Source organism: Marmota marmota, unplaced genomic scaffold (genome assembly GCF_001458135.2).
Source record: "Marmota marmota marmota unplaced genomic scaffold, marMar, whole genome shotgun sequence".
In the NCBI taxonomy this organism is placed as follows: Eukaryota; Metazoa; Chordata; class Mammalia; order Rodentia; family Sciuridae; genus Marmota; species Marmota marmota.
The window spans coordinates 5,386,686-5,407,508 of NW_026000196.1; the positions used below are offsets into that span (position 1 = coordinate 5,386,686).

General features: G+C 50.3%; 1 protein-coding gene across 1 annotated transcript; it reads left to right on the plus strand.

Annotated features, from left to right (window-relative positions):
* The first annotated feature begins 5,000 nt into the window (after positions 1-5,000).
* On the plus strand, positions 5,001-20,466 carry Rhcg (Rh family C glycoprotein). The gene is made up of 10 exons (XM_048790274.1): positions 5,001-5,213; positions 7,263-7,413; positions 11,657-11,804; positions 12,533-12,699; positions 14,396-14,533; positions 14,704-14,840; positions 15,395-15,519; positions 15,739-15,812; positions 18,587-18,784; positions 20,040-20,466. Exons 1-9 carry the CDS (start codon positions 5,047-5,049, stop codon positions 18,758-18,760), a joined length of 1,281 nt encoding a protein of 426 aa, XP_048646231.1. The 5' UTR covers positions 5,001-5,046; the 3' UTR covers positions 18,761-18,784; positions 20,040-20,466.
* Positions 20,467-20,823: the final 357 nt, after the last annotated feature.

The window sequence follows — 20,823 nt, forward strand, 5'->3', positions numbered from 1 at the left end:
TTTTTTTTTTTTTTTTTTTTTTTTTTTTTTTTTTTTTTTTTTTTTGGTACCAGGGATTGAACTACTCAGGGGCACTTGACCACTGAGCCACATCCCCATTTTGTATATTATTTAGAGACAGGGTCTCACTGAATTGCTTATCACCTCACTTTTGCTGAGGCTGGCTTTGAACTCGAAATCCTCCTTCCTCTGCCTCCCAAGTCTCTGGGATTACAGGCGTGTACCACCATGTCTGGCTTATCCCCCATTTTTACCAGTAGAGAAACTGAACCAGAGAGGTTATGTCCTTTGCTGAAGTCATACACATCATTACTATTTACTTCATTTTAGGTAACCCCGAACCTCATAAAACAGAAATCAATGACTGATACATTTCAGTGCTATATCAGAACCAGGTTGGGAGAAAAAGACAAAGGTTCATGCCCGGGGAGCAGGAAGCTGGTATCTGTGTACTGGGGAGAGGAAAGAAATAGGGATTACCCCAAAGAGGGTCACGGAGAGGCAGGGAACCCAGGGAGCAGGGAGAGGGACAGAGAATTGGTGAGAGGGGAACAGGCAGAGAGGAAGGATGGGGAGGTGAGGACCACCTGCTCCTGCTCTGGGGCCACTGAGAGACGGAAGGTGACCCCAGCACTGCAGATGCCCATTTGACACTCTTCAGCCCTGCCTCCGCCTACATGGCTCCTCTGTGCTACCAGGCAATCAGCACCCTCTCCTTAAAAGGCTCCATCTTCTGTGAATAAACACCGGGGTCCCTCCTCCTCCCTGCCAGCGCCTGTCCCCGCCATGCCTACTAGCTTCACAGCAGTCCTTCTTCCACCTGGGTCTTTCCCTCTCTGTATTCCCACTTTTTGGTTCCCAGCTCTGTTCTCAGGCCTGTCCAGTCTTGGCCCACAGCTTCTGCCTCCCGGAGCCAGGCGCTGTCTCTCCCAAGCTGCCTGGGGCCCTCTCACCCCCTTCCTCATCCCTGTTGATCATGTCTGCTTCACCATGGCCAGCACACAGGACCCAGAACCTCCCTCCCACCACACCATTTCTTCCCTCCTACTTCCTTGTGTTTGTCAACAGCCTTGCCATCCTGCCACCTGCCACCCTGCCCTTCAGCTCCCCTCCATGCTTCTGGAGTTGTCATTTGAATGCATCACCTCCCTCTCCTTCACAGCTCTCTTCAGTCTGTCACCCATCAGTTCTTCCCAGAATAACCACAATACCTTTTATGGTGCCTCATGTACATCAGCTCAGCCTCCTCCACGGCCGTTGGAAACGCAATAAACCATGAAACATGATAATGCATGAAATCAGCTGCACACATTGAGAAACCTAAGCTAAGGTGTTTGTTCGCGTCAACTTGGCACAGAAGCCAAACTCTAAGGGAAGTTCAGAGCATCAAGCGAGGCGGGGATGGGGGCCCATGGCTCCCCCACATCAGCTTGTATCCCTGCCCTTCATTTTTCCAGGTCCCCTATGCTTCCTCTAGGTGACTACTAGCCAAGGGGTCTGTGGACATGACATGGGCCTCAAGGAAGCCTGGAGGGGAGATGGATGAGGACAGATGGGGCAGACAAGGTCAAGGTGGCTATAATACAAGCATTGCCCCCAACTACCTTAATCAGGTTTCAGTGGCCACCAGAACATATCAACTCTGTGGGTGGGAGATACTGGACTGGAAACTCCCCCTTGGGCTTCCTAACTCCTGCACTGCTGGGAGAGCTGGGTGCTGCTGAGACAAAAGCTCTTCAGTCACTTGTGGATGTTCATTGAGAGTCTCCCTGGGTGCACTCACAGGGGCTGGGAATATACCACCAGGAATAGGCATGGTCCCACCTTCTTGGAGTTTCCTAGTCTAATGGGCTAGAAAAACAAACCAACCTATAATTTCAAATTGTGCTAAGAACTATGAGAGAAAAGAGGCTGCCACAAGGGAGAGAACCCACTTGAAACTGGGTAATGAGGAAGGCCTCTCTGATGACGGCACAGTCTGCTGAGATCCATAGGAGGAGAAGTTTGTTAGCCACTCTGAGGGCAAAGCCATCCCAGGTGAATGGACCACCACAGGTGAAGACCCTGGAGTGGGACTGAGGAGCAGGTGGGGCCAGAGCAGCTGGGGCTCAGGAGGAAGGGAGGAATGGGGAAAGCGGGGAGGAGGCAGTGGCCTGGCAGGCCCCTGAAAAGTTCCCTTTTCTTTTTTAAACTTTTTATTTAGAAATGATTTCAAATTTACAAAAGTTACTAAAACAGAAGTAGTAGAAGAAACAGTATACTAGATGGTTTTCTGTTTTTTTGTTTTGTTTTGTTTGGGTACTGGAGATTAAACCCAGGGGTGCTCTACCACAGAGCCACAACCCAAATCCTTTTTATTTTCTGTTTTGGGACAGAGTCTCACTAAATTGCTGAGGCTGGCCTCAACTTTCAATCCTCCTGCCTCAATCCCAGCAATGTAAATTGCTGGGATTACAGGGGAGGGCGGCTGCACCCAGCTACTATGTATTCTTTTTCTTTTTTAGTATTTATTTATTTTTTTAGTTGTAGTTGCACACAATTCCTCTATTTATATGTGGTGCTGAGGATCAAACCCAGGGCCTTGCACATGCTAGGCGAGCACTCTACCACGGAGCCACAACTCCAGCCCACTATGTATTCTTTAATGTTTCTTCGTTTTCTTTCTCCTCAACTAGACAGACACACAAGCATGCTCACACACACACACACACACACACACACTCACAATACTGTCCTCTACCCAAACCATTTGAGGGTCAGTTACATGAATTAGAATCCACTACCCTTAAATACTCTCTATATAATTTCCTAGTAATGTAGGCATTCTCTTCCATAGCCACAGCACTCAATTTCACAAATTCATATTGATGCATTACCTTAATTCACTGTTTATATCTGATTTTCTAAGTTGACCAATAATGATGATTGTAGCTCTCCCCTACATCCCCTCTAGCCAAATACAGGATCCAGTGTATAGAGTTAGATATTATATTTAGTTAGTATGTCTTTTTGTGTGTGTGCCAGAGACTGCACCAAGAAGTACTTAATCACTGAGCCATATTCCCAACTCCTGCTTTTACATTTATTTATTTTTATTCAAGACAGGGTCTAAGTTGCTTAGGGCCTCACTAAGCTGCTGAGGCTGGCTTTGAACTCACAATTCTCCTATCTCAGCCTCCTGAGCTGCTGGGATTACAGGCATGCTTCATTGTGCCCAGCTTTGACACACCTTTTAATCTGGAACTTTTTAAAGGCCCTTTCTTCGATTTGTATGATGTTGATTTTTTACATAAATTCATCTTTTTTATTTATTGGTTCTTTTTAGTTATACATGACAACAGAATCCATCTTGATATAATTATACAAGCATGGAATATATCTTATTCTAGTTAGGATCCCATTCTTACGGATGTACATGATGATTGACATTGATATCTTTCAAGAATACAACAGGTTCTTTGTTCTGTGTTTGACTAATATTTTCTTGTGATTAGACTGGGATTTATGCAGTCCCAGCTGGGATACATACAGGTGATATGAGGCAATATGTATTTCCAGGTATCACATCTGGAGGCACAAAATGTCCGTCTGTCCCTTATTGGTCATGTTAAGTTTGATCACCCAGTGAAGAATATAGTCTCATTTCTCCACCTGTGTAGTTACTATGGTTGTTTTTCTCCCTCCCTCGCAACTAATAAGCAGTCTATAAGACAGAATCTTTAAGACCGTGAAAATGTCCTGCTCCTCATCAAAATTTCCCCCTGCATTTAGCATCCACTGATCAAATCTTTACAGTGAAAATGATTTTCCAACTCCAGCACTCTCCCCACCTTTTACGGTGGAGTCCCAGCATTCTGCTGTAAGCAAGAGTCCCATTGCCACCTCATCTATTTGTTTACCTATTTATTATCATTATGAACTCATGAATTCCTATATTTAAATAGCTTTAATTCATTATGGCACATAATTATTTTGATTCTCAAACTGTCCCAGATTTGGTTGGTGGGAGCCCTCCAACCTGGCCCCTGTGTTCTATGACCCTTGCAGTTCCTTTTAGTGTCTTATACTGCTGTAATTCTTTGCTTCTCAAAGCTTCTTGGAGTCTAGAAGTGATATCAGGACTGGAATGATGGTTCAGATCATTCAAACTTATCTCTTCAGTTTTATCATTGAGATAAAACTGAAAAGCTCAAAAGGGGGAGTGGCTTTCCAAGCCAACATTGTGAATTGGTAGAATCAGGTCAGAACTCAGAAGTAGTAACAATAACACCTGTCCTTGTTACAGGGTAGACATGGCTTGGCACTTTACATACACATCTGCATTTAATACCTGCAACATCCCTGAAGCCAGCATTACAGAAGGTGCTGAGCCCCAGTGTGTTTAGTAAATTCCCCAAGAGTCATCCATCTAGGAGATGTATGATCTGGGGGTCCAAATTCAAGTGTCAATGATGTGGGGAAGTTTACTTGCTGCAAGAGGTGGTGGGACATGGGAATGTGCCCAGTTATGTCCAATCATGTGCTTGGCCTGTCAAGTCACTGTCTGGCCAGATGAGCATTGATTTCCCATAGTAAAGAAAAAGGGTTTTGGTGGAGAGGGCGAGGCATAAGGACCCCAGATGGTCTGCACTCTGGACCTTAGACCCTGGGTGTGACTCATGGTCTGGCCCTAAATTCAAATGCCCAGCTGCCCACCCCCATCCTGGGGCAGAGCCATTGGGATTGGAGTGTGGAACCAGGAAGCTATAATTCCCAAGGGAAGCTCTAGGGCATCTCTTGATGTTATAACCCAGTGGTCTAAGCCAGGGTCCCATCCCGGATCCCCCAAGATCAGTCCATTCCGAAGACGCTAATGACCAGTTGGGGGTGGTGACAGTTCTTCTAGCAGAGGAGCCACTCCTTACTATGCCCAGCCCAGGGTTAGGATGCTCACATGGAGGGAATAGGGCTTGGAGGGTTAAACGAAGAGATCCTGGGAGGTTTCTCCTGGGCCAGACCCAAGACTGTGGCTGCGCTCTCCCTGCAGGCTTCCAGGACGTGCACACGATGGTCTTCGTGGGCTTCGGCTTCCTCATGACCTTCCTGCAGCGCTACGGGTTCAGCGCCGTGGGTTTCAACTTCCTGCTGGCGGCCTTCGGCATCCAGTGGGCGCTGCTCCTGCAGGGCTGGCTCCACCACTTTGAAGGCGGCTACATTCTCTTGGGCATCGAGAAGTGAGAGCAGGGCGGCCAGCGGGTGTGACCGTCGGGCAGGGCAGTGGGACTGGTGCGGTGGGGTGGGGGGAGCCGGTAGGCGACGCAGGACGTGGGTGAGGGAGAGGCGGACCGGTGGGGTAGTGGGTGTGGGGCCCACAGGTGAGGCAGGGCGCGGTGGAGGGGGGAGAGGTAAGGGGGGAGGGGTAAGGGTGGTGGGGGCAGGGCCTGAACGGTGGGGTGGGGCTGGTTGGCGGCCTGGGGCTGTAAGGGGCTTCTTCTCCAGATCAGTTTGGGCCTGCAATGGACAGACAGACGGCCGGACACACACACACACACACACACACACACGCCCACGTGCCCACCTGTGCATTCTGCTTCAGTGATTTCAGGGTGGACTTCCAATGGTGTTCAGGTGATGAGGAAAGGTTCCTCCTCCAAGACAGAGGCTGTAGGGACAAAAGCCCCAGACCCTCCACCCTACCATGTCAAAATTATCCAGCCCTGTGACCTGAGAAAACACAGCCCCTGGAACCCAGGTCGGGGAGCCGGAGGCCTAAGCCAGCCTCAGAAGGTCCCTTGTTGAACAAGGAAATAAGGAGTACAGCAACTTGGGGATTCTCTGCCAGCAATGCCCCTACTCCCTCCCGCAGGGAGCAGGTATTAGAAAGAGCTGTGAGACAGGCTTGAAACTTTCCTGCTTCAGCCTCCAAAAGTGGGTGGCCCTGTTCTCAAGTTGCACCTCCATTCTTCTCAATGACCTTTCTCTGATAACTTTCTGTTTGATGAGTATCACTAGACCCTGCACACCAAGTAACTCAGTCTCCTCTGTTCTGAGGTGCCCTCCTCCCAGCCTCCACCTACCCACAACACCAAACACAGGATATAAAATAAATTTTTATTTAACTAAAAATTTTATTTAACTAAAAATTTAAATTTTTATTTAACTAAAAATTTTATTTAACTAAAAATTTAAATTTTTATTTAACTAAAAATTTAAATAAATTTAAATTTTAACTTGCCAAAAGTCAGTGGGCAAAGCAGGCCTCTCACTGAATGGTCAGATTCCTTCATCAAACTTTGTCCCATGGCAGCAATTTATGCTGCCTGGGACAGAATCAAGAGCCTTTGGGAAAGAGTGTGGTGGTGCACACTTATAATATCAGTGACTCGTGAGGCTGAGGCAGGAGGATCACAAGTTCAAGGCCAGCGAGGGCAACTTTTAGCAAGACCCTGTTTCTCAGAGTGCCAAGAGCCATATCAAGGGTGTGCTTTGGAATCCAGAACATCTTTGCTGCTGTCAGGGGATAGGAGGCCCCAGTCAGGCAAAATGGGCATATGGATGGAACCAGGATCTGCTGTGGCCATACAGTGTCCTCCTGGTTGTCCACCTCTCTATCAGTCCTCTACTGGGCCCAGATTTGAGAGTGCCTATATGCCTGCTTCTTTATCTCCGTTTTCTCTGGGCATCTTCCTGCCACTTCCTTCCTCCCAGTCCCATCAAGACCCCTCCTTCCTGAAGGATAGTTAGTCAGTGTGTGTGTCTCTCCCCCCCAGCCCCTCCCTCCAGCCTCTCTGGCAGGTAAGATAAAGGGAAGGCTTCAGTAGCTCAAGTCCCAGCAAGGCCCTGATAGCCAGTGGGGCAGGTATGCACAGGATGAGGCTGAAGGTCTGGAGCAGAGGCCATTTTGGCTGGAGTAATCAGGGAAAAAGGAGGCAGTGAAAGGACATTCTGGAAGGACAGCTGGAAGACAGAAGCAGTACAGGGCCCCAAATAAGGCTCCACTCGACACCAGCAGCCAGACCACTTGGGTGCCCTCAACACAAACTGTTTGCAAAGAGTGTGGGCTGCAGGGCAGGGCGTGGCATCTTGTGGGTGCCACTCTGCTCCTGGCACTTTGCCTGTGCAGCCTGAAATGTTACGTTCCCATTGCCACAGGTGGGGAAACTAAGGCTTGAGTTAAGCCACAAACCCAAATCCACAGGTGACCCAAGTCCAGACTCAAGCCCCGGGCTTAGAGAGTTGCTTGGTGCTCTCGCCCCAGCCCCTCTTGGCCTGTCTCTCTGCAGCCTCATCAATGCTGACTTCTGCGTGGCCTCTGTCTGCGTGGCTTTTGGGGCAGTTCTGGGCAAAGTCAGCCCTGTCCAGTTGCTCATCATGACCTTCTTCCAAGTGACCCTCTTCACAGTGAATGAGTTCATTCTCCTCAACCTGCTGGAGGTGAGCGGGGCTCAGACTGGGGTAGGGGGCAGAGGGGACACTGGTGAGGATACAGAAAGGGAGGGCTGGGGACACATGCCAGCTTGGCAAGTCACTCAACCTCCTGAACTTCAGTTTCCTCATCTCTGCAGTAGGAGTAATGGGTGTCCTGGGCAGACCTGATAGTCTGCTTAACACGTCAGCCCAGCACCTGGGCAGAGCAGTGTTCTCTGAATGTTGGGGTTTTCCCCTTTCTCTTCCCTCTGATGGAAGTAATGGGGAGTTCCTGCACGTACTCCTGCCTGCAGGCCACCTCCCCAGATTGTTCTGCCAAGAAAAGGACCAGTGTATGGAGGGAACAAATCTGTTTGGAATGATCCCAGGGGAGTGTCCATGTACGGGTGCATGTGTTGTGTCCTGCACAACTTGCTGTTCACATGGACTCTGGAAAGAATGCTGCCCTCTAGAGTTGGCTGATTCCTTGGCCCAGATAAGGGGCACCATGGACCTCTGACTCTCAGGAACCTCCTTGATGCCTTTGGGTGAAAGAGGGTCCCTTCTCCACTCACCCCATCAAGCCAGTCTCCACCAGCAGCCAAAATGGCCTGTTAATAATGCATATGGAGGGCTGTGGCTGTGGCTCAGTGGTAGTGCACTTGCCTGGCATGTGTGAGGCACTAGGTTCAATTCTCAGGCACTGCATATAAATAAATAAAATGAAAATCTATCAACAACTAAAAAAATTTTTTTTAAATACTGCATATGGGACCATCCCCTAATATAAACCTAGTGTTGGTTTTGAACTTCTCTTAGAATAATATCTAACTTGTTCTAAAGACCTCTATGTCCTGACCCCAACCCTTCTCCCCAAGCTTCTGGTCCACCCTCTCCCCACCTTCTGTGCTCTGGCTGTGGCCTCCTGCCTGCTTCCCAGATGCACCAGGCTGGTGCCGCCCGAGGCCTTTGTGCTTGCTGCTCCCTTCGCCTGGAAGAGCCGTCCTTATCCTGCTCATTGCTGAGGTCTCAGGCTGAGGCTTCAGAGGATTCCCCTGCACAGCGTCGCCCCCCTCGTACCCTCCCAGGCACTGTCCCTCATGTTTCCCATTCTGTTTTCTTCATGGCACTTGGCCTTTCCTGACAAGGGCAGAGAACCTGCTCTGTCTGGGCCGTCTCTCTCCCAGCCCCTAACCAGTGCCAACAGGTGCTCAACGGAGTATTTGTCCAGTGAAGGGACTCTGGAGTCGGCGGGCCTGTTGGGCAGAGAGGGGACTCTAGTGGCTCAGTCTGGCTGAGAAGGGAGTTTAGAAAGGTGACAGGGATGCAGGAGGAGCCTGGATCACGAAGACCCCTGGAGACGGTGCTCAGGAGTCCTGAGGGCAGTGGGGAGCCATGGGGGGTGCTAAGCAGGGGGATGACACAGATGGACCCATGTAATGAAAATGTCACTTTGACTCTGGTGACAAGAACAGGGGAGGCAGGGAGCTGAGTAAGAGGCCATCCTGGTCACTCTGGTAAAAAGATAATGGGACTGGAACTGGTTTGGTGCACTGAAAAGAAAGAGGATGTTTCAAGAGAAATAAAGGAGGAGAATAAACGGGCCTAGGGGACGAACTAGGGTCAGGGAGAAGGAAGTTAGGCCAGGCGAGGGGTCGGCAGGGACCAAGCTCTGAGATCTGAAGCTGCTGCGAAGGCAGCATTTGGGGTCTTAATGAAGAGGCAGGGAATGCTCCTTAACACGGAAAACTCTGTCCCAATCTTTGCTGCAGAAATTCTTTTAGAGCATCTTTCAGCATCTCATAGAGACAAATTTAAATACAAGTATCATTGCTGACTTGTAAGGAGCAGTGTCCTTTACTGGATTCTGTTCTGAATGTGTGACATGGGTTAACTCCCCAAATTCTCATCTTAAAGACGACAATCATTACCCTCACTTCACAGGTAAGAACACTGAGGCTCAGAGAGGCTAAGGGCCTCATCCAAGGACACAGAGCTAGTAAAGGCACTCACGAAGTTGAGAGTCAAGAGCTCAGCCCTGTCAGCGACAAGTTCTGTGGCCTTGGATGACACACTGACCTCTCTGTCTGGGTTTCCCATCTGTCTTAGTGTATTTTATGCTGCCATCACAAAATATTAGAGGCTGAGTAATTTATAATGAACAGAAATGTATTTTTCCGAGTTCTGGAGGCAGGGAAGTCCAAGGTTGAGGGGCTGGTACCTGGTGAGAGCCTTCTTGCTTTGTAAAAGTGTTACAGAACCCAGGTCAGGAGGCCCGTCCCTTAGAAAAACCAAGGAAGAAGAGATGAATGTTCAGGAGGGAAAAAAGGCTTTACTCACTGACCAAAGGATGGAGAAGAGGGAGCTTTACTCACAAGTCAGCTTCTCCACTCCAGAGGGTGCAGGGGTTACAGATATAGGACAGGAATAATAAGGGGGAGAGGGAGAGAAAGGGAGGGTAAGCGGCTAATAAAGCAGAGGAATATTCATGTCTTTTCTGGGAATAGGTGGAGATCTTCTAGAAACTCAGGTGCCACCTCTTTTCCCCCTTTCATGGTCTGGTGTTTCTGGTCCTGGTGGCTGATAGGTGTCTTTAACCCTGAAAGGGAAGAGGAGAGACGAGGCAAGTCTAGGTCAAGTTACCCCTGTATTATAGTTCTGGATACAACATTTCTCAAATGATCCATATGTCTACATGCAGTGCGTGTAGAATCTGACCCAAAGGTTAAGGCAGCAAAGGAGACAGATAACATGAAGGCAGAGGTACCACTCGCCTTCTCATCCCGTCCCAGTCACCCACGGAGCATCTGCAGGCCCAAGTGAAGAGTCAGCGATTTCAGCAAAAGTAGCCTTCAAGTCCCTGAAATGTAACCTAGGCAACTGTTATCACTATAACCCACACACCAGAGGTGTTATCTACAGCAAAGCTAGTGGGAAACTAATTATGTATCGCTTCAGCCATGTGACCTCCAAAATTAGTGATTTTTAAAATCAACTAGGAGCAAACAAAGCTAAAGTGTTTATTTAGATTTTTTTCCCAATAACAACTATAGGACAGAGGGCAGAAAGGCAAAAGAGGATGAGAACAAGAAAGAGAGCACAAGCTGGGCGCAGTGTCACACGTGTGCAATCCCCAGCTGCTTGGGAGGCTGAGGCAGGAGGATCACGAGTTCAAAGCCAGCCTCAACAACAGCAAGGCACTGAGCAGCTCAGTGAGACCCCATCTCTAAATATAATACAAAATAGGCCTGGGGATGTGGCTGAGTGGTCAAGTGCCCCTGAGTTCAATCCCTGGTACCCCCAACCCCCCTCAAAAAAGGATGAACCCACTTTTATAAAAAACCTGCTCTGGAGGTAAGAAGCCCATACCCCCAATAATGACATTAGTCCACTTCTGAGCCCTTGTGACTTAATCACCCTTTAAAGGTCCCCTCTGCACTAGGGATGAAGTTTCCAAGATATGAACTGGGGAGACACAGTCCAACCAGCTCCAGTGGAGGAGTGAACCTGGTCTGGTCCTCTGAACCTGGGTCTGAGTGGGAAGGAGGCTGAAGAGAGGGGAGGGTCCCTACGGCTATCAAGCACCTGTTGAGTGCCAGGCCCGTGCCAGGTGTCATTCACAAGCTGTCTAGTTTAATTCTGACAACAGCCCTGCTAAGTCACTATGACCTCCCCCACTTTGCAAATGAGGAACTTGAGAAGAAGTCAAGCCAGAAGTGGGGCAGGAAGGGACAGACGAGGAGGGGACGATTCTGCCTGTGCCAACTTAGGGGGATGGAGAGGGGCAGGTAGTGAGAGGTTGGCCTGGTGATTAGAGAGCAAGGACCATGACAGAATGCAAGAGTGGGTAATGGCAGTCCAGGTGGGAGGTGTTGGAGCAGTTGTGTAAAATGAAACACGAAATCTGGAGACCCAAGGAAGGGGAGAATTCCCAGGAGGGCAGTAGGTGACAAACTAGGGGATTGCCCTGGGTTCTAACTCTCTATGTGACTGTGTGACTGAGCAAATTCCTCTCCATGTGTGGGTTTCCCCATCTGGGATCATCCCATTTGTTAGGTGAGGATATGGCTGGCATTTCCCAACAGGCCTCCAGGCTGGGTTCGGGGGTTCCCACTGCCCCTTCTCCAGCTGATTGGTCTGTGGGGGCCCCAGGCTGTGCCCTGCAGCCTGAGGAGTCGAGAGACAGCTGAGAGCCTGTCGGGGAGGGTAGGAAATGCTGGGGAGGGAGGATCAGACGGTGCCAGACCCTGACGGGCTCCTTGCACTACAGGTGAAGGATGCGGGGGGCTCCATGACCATCCACACTTTTGGTGCCTACTTTGGGCTCACGGTGACCTGGATCCTCTACCGACGCAATCTCGAGCAGAGCAAGCGGAAGCAGAGTTCTGCGTACCACTCAGACCTCTTTTCCATGATTGGTGAGAGCAGCCAGGGTGGCTGAGGGCTGCCTTGGTTTGTGACGGCTGCCCTGAGGGGTGAGGGTGGCCTTGACGGGTGGAGACTGCCATGATGGACCAGGGCTGTCATGATCCCTCCTGAGTCCCGCTGTGGGATACCAGGGAGAGGCAGAGGGAGGCTGCCGGTAGGGGATTCTAGGACCCCAGGAGTCTATCTCTCTTCCCCATGGTGCTGAAAGAAGGCGGTCACTCAACCTCATGTTTGCCCTAGAATGCTCTGAGGCAGATGTAGTGGTCACCAGGAACTGGCCACTCCATCCCTGGGCTAGAGCAAGGTGTGCATTCTTACCTCCTGTGCCCATTTGTTCATGAGAACCCATGTGACCTGGCCTCCCTGGTATCTTAGAGACCAGCCCTGCCCTCCAGGAGGTCCTCACAGTGCAGCGTGAGGCAGCAGGGTCACCACATAATCTCCCTACAGTGGACAGAAGATTCTCCCTCACGGTGCTGGGGGAGTGGGACAGGGGACCAGTTGACTTCCTGGTCAGCTGTGGAAGGCTGAGTGGGAGAGGCAGGTGAGAAAGGCAGGGAGGGCCTTCCAGGAGGAGCCCCTGGCTTGAGCAAAGCTATAGAAGTGGGGGACAGCTGGGCCATAAGGTCACTTGGCATTTCAGCACTGAAGGGCAGGGTCTCTGCCGGGGCTCTAACACCTACTCCCTTGGACCCTGGTCCTCTCTGGGCCCACCCAGGCACCCTCTTCCTGTGGATATTCTGGCCCAGCTTCAACTCAGCCATGTCCTACCACGGGGACGCCCAGCACCGAGCTGCTCTCAATACCTACTGCTCCCTGGCGGCCAGTGTGCTCACCTCCGTGGCAATGTCCAGTGCCCTGAACAAGAAGGGCAAGCTGGACATGGTGAGTAGCGGGGGCCTCGGGGTTGGGGAGGGATACCTCTTGCCTGCCTGTGCCTGGTGGGCACTGATGGCCACGACCTGCCAACACCTCCAGAAGCCGGCAACATCTGGATGAGCTCTCCATCTCGCAGGTGAAGAAACTGATCAGAACATCCCTGGTGTGGGGCAGAAGCCAGGACAGGATTCTTTTTTTTTTTTTTTGATACCAGGGATGGAACTCAGAAGCACTCAACCACTCAACCCCTGAGCCATATCCCCAGCCCTATTTTGTATTTTGTTTAGAGACAGGATCTCACTGAGTTGCTTAGTGCCTCACCATTGCTGAGGCTGACTTTGGACTCGTAAGTCTCCTGTCTCAGCCTCCCGAGCAGCTGGGATTACAGGTGTGCGCCACTGCGCCCAGCAGAAACAGATTCTTGAGGTTCTGCTTGTGGGCTGCTCAGTACAGGCTGGCTCCTTCTGCTCCTCAGTCTCCTCCCGCTGTTTGGGTACCAACAGCCACCATGGGCTGAGCACGGCCTCAGGTCTTCCTGCACGTTGCTGGGGCCAAGTCCAGACACTAACCCTCAGGCTCTTCAAGCTGCTCCCAGCCCCATTCCCACACACTTTAGGAGCATCCCTTGTTCACTTTACTGATGAAGTTTATGGAGTAGATATGGTGGCACACAGTGTCCTTTCTATTATACCATTTGCTTGGGTTTTATTGTGGTACTGAGGATTGAATCCAGGAGTGCTCTACCACTGAGCTACATCCCCAGCCCTCCCAGGCTGGCCTCCAACTTGTGATCCTCCTGCCTCAGCCTCCTGAGCAGCTGGGATCACAGGTGTGCATCACTGTACCCGGCACACACCATTGGTTTTTGTGGTTTTTTGTGTTGTTTTGATTTTGTGGTGCTGGGGATGGAATCCAAGGCCTGGCACATGCTGGGTAAGTGCTCTACCACTGAGTCACATCCACAGCCTTCGTGTCACACCACTGAGGTGGGAGGGACAGACCTCATGAGTGTTGGCAGATTTTTTTTCTATAAAAGCAAAAGTGGAGACGTCAACTCCCCATCATGACCTGCACTTCTTGACTTATGTACTGAGGCACTGTCAGGAGGACCTGTCATAGGGTCCCAGTCATGGTCCCTAGTTGCACTAGACACAGAGGTGGCCCTCAGGCACCGAAGGAAACACATTTGTTGCTCCCAAAAGCCACATGCGGGGGGGATGTCGAATAGACTAAAGGAATAGGCTCATCTTTCTGCCCCTCACAGCTCTGCGCTTTTAAGTTATTTAACCTGCCTGCACCTCCGTCTCTTCACCTGCACACCCATCTACAAGGCTTGCTGTGGAGACGGAATGAACCAGTCCCCACAGGAAGCAGTAGAGCCCCTGGGGCAGGCTGACACTCAGCATCAGCTGATGGGATGGGAACATGTAGTCCCACAGGCATGGTATGGACAGAAAGGGCACATGCAGGTGCACTGACAGGCCCACTGGCATGTCCAGCAGCACACAGGACACAGAAGATGCCCAGGCCTGCTGGGCTGGGTGGGTGGCATGCTTGCAGAGCACACAGAGGGCTGCCCAGGCCTGCTGAGGTGGACTCTAAGCCATTCCTGGATGGGTGTTACCCTCGTGCAGTGTGGAAGCTCACGCCAGTGCTCCAGGGAGAGAACTGAACCTCTGCCTGCTCTGCCCGCCCTGCCCAGGTGCACATCCAGAACGCCACGCTCGCAGGAGGGGTGGGCGTGGGCACCGCTGCGGAGATGATGCTCATGCCCTACGGCTCCCTCATCGTTGGCTCCATCTGCGGCTTCTTCTCCACCCTGGGTTTTGTGTATATAATGGTGAGGACCCCAGGCAGGGGCTGGGGCTGTTTTCCTGTTATTGGGGGGAAGTCCCTAGGGAGGGAGCCAAGAGCTGGAGAATCCTGGGTCCCTGTGTATAGGAGGGCCGCCAGAATCCTGCAGCCCCGGCTGCAGCCTCCTTGCTGAGTACCACCCACCTCCCCTCTCAGCCATTCCTGGAGTCCCGGCTGCGGATCCAGGATACCTGTGGCATTCACAATCTGCATGGCATCCCCGGAATCATAGGTGGCATCGTGGGTGCTGTGACGGCAGTTTATGCCAAGCCTGACATATATGGAGATCCAGGGTAAATGCGGAGGAGGTGCGGGGAGGTGGGGGTCCCTCCTTTCTTCTCCATCCCTCCTTCCTTCGGGCCCTCTGGGGTCCAATATCATTTCTTTTTCCCCTTCCTTCCTTACTCTGGACCATTGTGCTGTGGGTCTCTCCCCAACCACATCCCTTCCATAAGAATCTCAGAGAGGCCAGGTGCCGTGGCACACGCCTATAATCCCAGCACCTCGGGAGGCTGAGGTAGGAGGATCACAAGTTCAAACCAGCCTCAGCAACTTAGTGAGGTCCTGAGCAACTCAGTGAGACCCTGTCTCTAAATAAAATACAAAAAAGGGCTGGGAGTGTGGCTCAGTGGTTAAGTACCCCTGGGTTCAATCTCCAATACCAAAAATAATTTTTAAAAAGTCTCAGAGAAAGATGACTGATTTGTACAGCACCCCCATTTTGTAGATGAGAAGGCTGAGGGACAGGGTTTGTCTAGACTTGGTATCCATGCACTTTTGTGGGGTAGCAGCAAATGGTTAACTGGCATCTTTGTGGGACCCTGACCTGCCCTCTCTCTCTGCCCAGCATAGTCCATTCCCTTGACTTTCACCATTTCAAGGCCTGGTCCACCACAAAAACACAGGGCGAGTTCCAGGCATATGGCCTCCTGCTGACCTTGGCCATGGCCTTTGGGGGCGGCATCATCCTGGGTAAGTGATAGCAGCTGGGCCAGAGAAGGTGGCATCCCTGTGGGGCTCCTGAGTGGGGGGACCCAAGAGCATGTTCCAGGGTGAGCTGGGAGCTCCCAGGATTCCCTCAAATCTGCCCTTCTGGCTGTGGGACTGGGGGGATGTGGGTCCCAGCTGACAGCAAAGGCTAGGATGGGTGGTAAGTGTTTTCTGACCTCTTGTGACTCCAACTTTCTTTAGGACTCATTTTGAGATTACCATTCTGGGGACAAGCCGCTGATGACAATTGCTTTGAGGATGCCGTCTACTGGGAGGTGAGTCCTATAGACTTGTTCCCTTGCCAGGCAGCTGTACCCCCGCCTCCCTGCATCCTCTGGTCTGGGGTACACACCTGTGTCATCCTGCTCCTGTACCTGGGAGACTGCCTCTCTTGTGGTTTGAAGTCTCTTCTCTCTCTTCCCTTCTGAACCCCAGGCTTTGGAGGGGTCATGTGTAGGTGTACCTCTCTTTTTGCACTCCCTGAAGGGACACAGAAGCAGCCTATGGTCAGAGCTGTGGCTGGAGCATCCACAGGTAGCTGTATTCTGGCAGTGACTTCTGAGGTCTGCCCCTACCCCCACCTCACAGCAGCAGTACCAGGAACTTGTTAGTAATGCAAATTCTCACATCCCATCCAGACCTCCTGAATCCAAAAGCAGAACTCTGCTTTAACAAGCCCTCCAGGTGATTCTAATAGAAAAAAATCACATCTCAGGGCTGGGGATGTAAGCTCAGCTGCAGAGCCCTTGCCTAGCATGTTCAAGACCTTGGGTTCCATCCCCAGTACTGGGGGTGGGGGGGAGCACATCTGAGAACTAGTGGCTTTTCAAAGCATTCCAATGTCCAGTCTTAGCCCAGAGACTTAGATTTAATTGGTCTGGGGGTTGGGCCTGGATATTAGAATATTTTTAAAGCTTGCTGGGTGATTCTAAATTCCAGCCTGGATTAAGAATCAAAGTGCAATGCCCAATTTCATTCTCTGTTATAACCACGGAGACGTTGTAAAACTGCAGTTTTCCCAGGTAAAAATACACCTGCCCAGAGAGTTTAATTCAGCAGAACCAGGACCGAATATGAACAAGCCTGCAAGTGATGCTAGTACAAAATCTGAATTTTACAACATGCTACTACTTCCAGCATACAGAAGTGTGTCAGTACATTGTTCTAAAGCTGTAAATGGTGAAATGTAGCAGACCTCAGTTTCTTTAAAAACATACCATAATTTGGGCTTTCTGTGGCTTAAGGTAGGGCTCTCTCCCCTCCGATTGTTATTGCCGTGGCTCACCTGCATTGGATGGTGGAGGATGCCTCCTGCATGTCCCCATGACAAGGGTGAGGACCAGACTGTGTCTCTGCACCCTGGAAGGAGGGACATCACTGCCTTTCGTTTGGCTCTGTGTTTTTAAAACCATACCAAAAGTTTCCAGGGTAATTTTAACTAATATCCACCATAATCCACATATAACTTTAATATGATTTATACGATTCATATAATTTTGTATATGTAATTAATAAGTCTTTTGAATTAACTCTTTAATTTTTTTAAATTATAAAATGGCTAGGAAACCCAATAAGGAAATCCTGGAGCCAGGCATGATGGCACACATCTTGTAATCCCAGCAACTTGGGAGGCCGAGGCAGAAGGATTGTAAGTTTAAGGCCAGCCTCAGCAACTTAGCAAGACCCTGTATCAAAATAAAATAAAAAATAAAAAGGGCTGGGGCTGTATCTCAGTGGTAAAGAAAGCCATGGTAGGTTTAATCTCCAGTACAAAAACAAAAACAAAACTGCAAATGCGGGCTGGGACCATAGCTCAGTGGTAGAGTACTTGCCTGGCATATGTGAGGCACTGGGTTCAATCCTCAGCATCACATAAAAATAAGTAAAATAAAGGTCCATTGACAACTAAAAAAAAATATTTAAAAAACTGCTAATGTTTTTGGTGTATATCCTTTCCTTTCATTCTCTTTTTCTCTCTGTATAATTTTTCTTGAGATCATATTACTCACTCAATTTTATATTCTTTTTCTTGAACTCAGGTACACTCGATCACTGAGCCACATCTCCAGCCCTTTTTTGTTTTATTTAGAGGCAGGATCTCACTGAGTTGCTCAGCACCTCGCTCTTGCTGAGGCTGGCTTTGAACTTGAGATCCTCCTGCCTCAGCCTCTTCAGCTGCTGGGATTCAATTTTATATCCTGCTCTGTCCCTTTACCTCTCCAGCATAAGAGTTGTTCTGTTGGATTACATTTTTAATACACTTTCCTTTTTCTCTGCACAATTATTTTCATTCTGAACAAAAACTATTTGAGATGCCACACTTTGAAACCACACAGGTTGCATGCTAATGAAAAAAAACAGAAACGTTATCCCAATTCCATAAATATTTTGTTTTAATCTTTAGGATTTATCCCAAATTCACAACTTCTCTCAGCTGTATACCTTCAGTAGTCCTTGGTTGGGAGTAATCAAATCCCGTATCAGTAGGAGCAAAAGCCATCAGACAATACCTGAGGTCCCTGGGTGGTCTACCTGGGAGGGGAAGTGGCTTCCCAGAGGATGGGGGTGAGGCGGATATTCCCCAGGACCACAGAGAGGCAGTCTTTTTTGAGGACAAGGCAGACCTGATCTGCCCCAACCCTACTCCACCTCCCAGACCCACCTCCTGTCTCCTTTGCACTTCCGCCATTCCCTTTTTGGCCCTATTAGAAGGTGCCTCATCTCTCAAAAATGGATTCTGCGCAACCTCCCGGAATCCCTCCAGGATGGGTGATGACGGCAGTGTCCACTACAACTCTAATATCTCTCTGTGTTTCACCTGAGTGCCTCGCCATTGTTTTTGTGGCGCAAGGACCCTGTCTCCTCCTTGGACGAAGCTTCACAGGAAACAGGGGCAAGTTATAAAGCGGCATGCAATTTTCATAATGACCACACGGTGGCGCTCGCCACCCACCATTTGCGCTCCTGGCTCACCCAGTTAGTTGAACTACATCAGGGACACTTGCCCTGCCCGGGAGAGGTCCCACTGAGTTGTTTCCTCTCTCCACAGATGCATGAAGAGAAGAGCACTGTCTATCTCCCTGAGGACCCCACCCTCAAGCCTCCAGCGCCCTCAGTACCCTTGTCACCTTCAGTACCTGCAGCACACTTATCATCCTCAGAACCCTTGGGACATTCAGTACCCTTGGCACCCTTGGTATCTTCAACCTCCTTGATACCCTAAGCTCCCAAGGCAGGGGAGAAGCAGGTGAGATGAATTCTGCTTGTCATAGGAGATGCTGGGCTGGCTTTCTGCAGAGTGGGGGAGTTGGGGGCGGGGAGAGAGCAGATCTCAGAATCAGACACCAACAAAAGGCAAGCATGAAGAAATGAGGATGTGCTGGGCACAGTGGTGTCCACCTGTAATCCCAGCCACTCTGGAGGCTGATGCAGAAAGATCACAAGTTTGAGGCCAGCCTTGGCAACTTGAGACTCTTTCTCAAAATTAAAAAATCAAAAGGACCAGAGATGTAGCTCAGTGGTAGAGCATCCCTGGGTTCCATCCACAGTACAGAGAGAGAGGGGGAGGGAGGGAGGGAAGGATGTGAACTTTCACTCCTCCTGCCTGAGGTGGAGTGGGCAGGCTGCACTGGGAAAATATATGGAAAGAACCCTGGGGCACACTTTCAGTTTGTGACTATGCTTTCTAGCCATAGCACTTTAACCACGCTTCAGTTTCCTCCTCCATAGCAGTGAAGTTGAAGTTGGGCAGGAGTTGTGCGTAGCTGTAATCCTCACGACTCAGGAGGATGAGGCAGGAGGATCACAAATTGGAGGCCAGCCTCAAAAACTTAGTGAAACCCTGTTCCTAAATTTAAATTAAAAAAAAAAAAAAGTGGAGCTGACAAGTCTGGCTCTATTCATCGGTGAACTCCAGGCATGAGTCTTCCTATCTCCTTCCTTCTTTTCATCTACCTCCTCTGTGGGATACAGCAGCCCTGGCCCAGGGATCACATACCTAATTGTCTAGAAAATTCCATGGGGCAGGGTAATTACTTCCCTCTTTTTAATAGAAAATGATACTAAGAAAGGTTCAGGATCTTCAAGGCCACACAGCAGGCTAGGCCTGCTGCCCTAGCCCTGGACCCCTCCTCCTTTCCTGGTCAGTGTTATTATTCTTATAGGGATTTGCACTCCTTAGAGACCAGAGCTTAGAAATAGCTGCATCTGGTGCAAAAAGGCTGAGTGACATGGAAGGAGAGAATGCCATGGTTCTCGGGACAAGTTAACCTTGCAGCAGGGTGTGGTATCATGCACTTGTAGTCCCAGCTACTCTGGGGGCTGAGGCAGGAGGATCTCTTGAGCCCACAAATTTGAGTCCAGAGAATAAAACCAAAAAATCTACCTTAGAAACAAGAAAAGTGAAACTGTGACCCATTGCTCCTAGTGTCCATCCTGTCCAGAAAAGAAAGTGTGCCAAGAGGACTGGCAGTGACCAGTTGTCCTTGGCTCTCTCCCTGCAGGCTCCACAGACTGTCGGGGGCTCCGGAAGGAGCTGGTGCTGACCTTAGCTGGGGACTCAAGAGCAAGCAGCAGCATCCTACCTGCTGCCCTGGCCTGGACCCCTCCTCCCACCCCTGCCTTCAGCCCAGGGGCTCCACCTGGGAAAGGAGAAGGAGGAGCTGCAGACAAGTAGGCTTTCAAGCCAAGGTCCCACTGAAGAAGGTTTGCCCCTGCCTGGGGTCTTGGTGGCCACTTCCTGAGAAAAGCTGGCCCAAAGAGGACCCGAACCCTCACAGGAAGCCATTTAGCTGCCAGATACTACCTACTGGGCTCTTCCACCCCTTACTTGCCCCTCAGCCAGCACCTCTCAGGCTCTCTTGGTCCCCTGCACTTTTGTGTCATGTAGCTGGCAGCCTCCATGAATAAATATTGTTGATGTCCTTTGTAGAACAGGTGTGGATACTCCAGTGGGGCCAGTTTGAGGGAGAAGTGGACCCAAGAGAACTGGCCTCCTGCCCAACCTGGTCCTCACCCACAGGTCCACCCACAAGGCCAAGAATGCAGCTAAAGAGAACAGGCAGAGCTCAGCTCTGGGATGGGGTCTCAAGGGCTCTGCTTCTCTTATGTCAGCTATTATAGAAGCTCATCGCTGAGAAAAACCTCAGCCTTGCTATGCCCTCCATGGCCCTGCTCTAGGCATTCCAGCAGGATAGGGGAATAAGAAAGGAGGGCTCTTTGGGGCCATCACCCCTCCCCCAGCCCTTCCCTGCTCCCTCTCCGCCAAGCCAACCCTGTACAGTGGGG

Coding starts and splice junctions, on each gene's coding strand:
- Rhcg (XM_048790274.1), top strand. CDS start 5,047: ATGGTCTTCGTGGGCTTCGGCTTCCTCATGACCTTCCTGCAGCGCTAC. Junction 7,414..11,656: donor TTCTCCTCAACCTGCTGGAG/GTGAGCGGGGCT, acceptor CTTGCACTACAG/GTGAAGGATGCGGGGGGCTC. Junction 15,813..18,586: donor AGGATGCCGTCTACTGGGAG/GTGAGTCCTATA, acceptor CTCTCTCCACAG/ATGCATGAAGAGAAGAGCAC.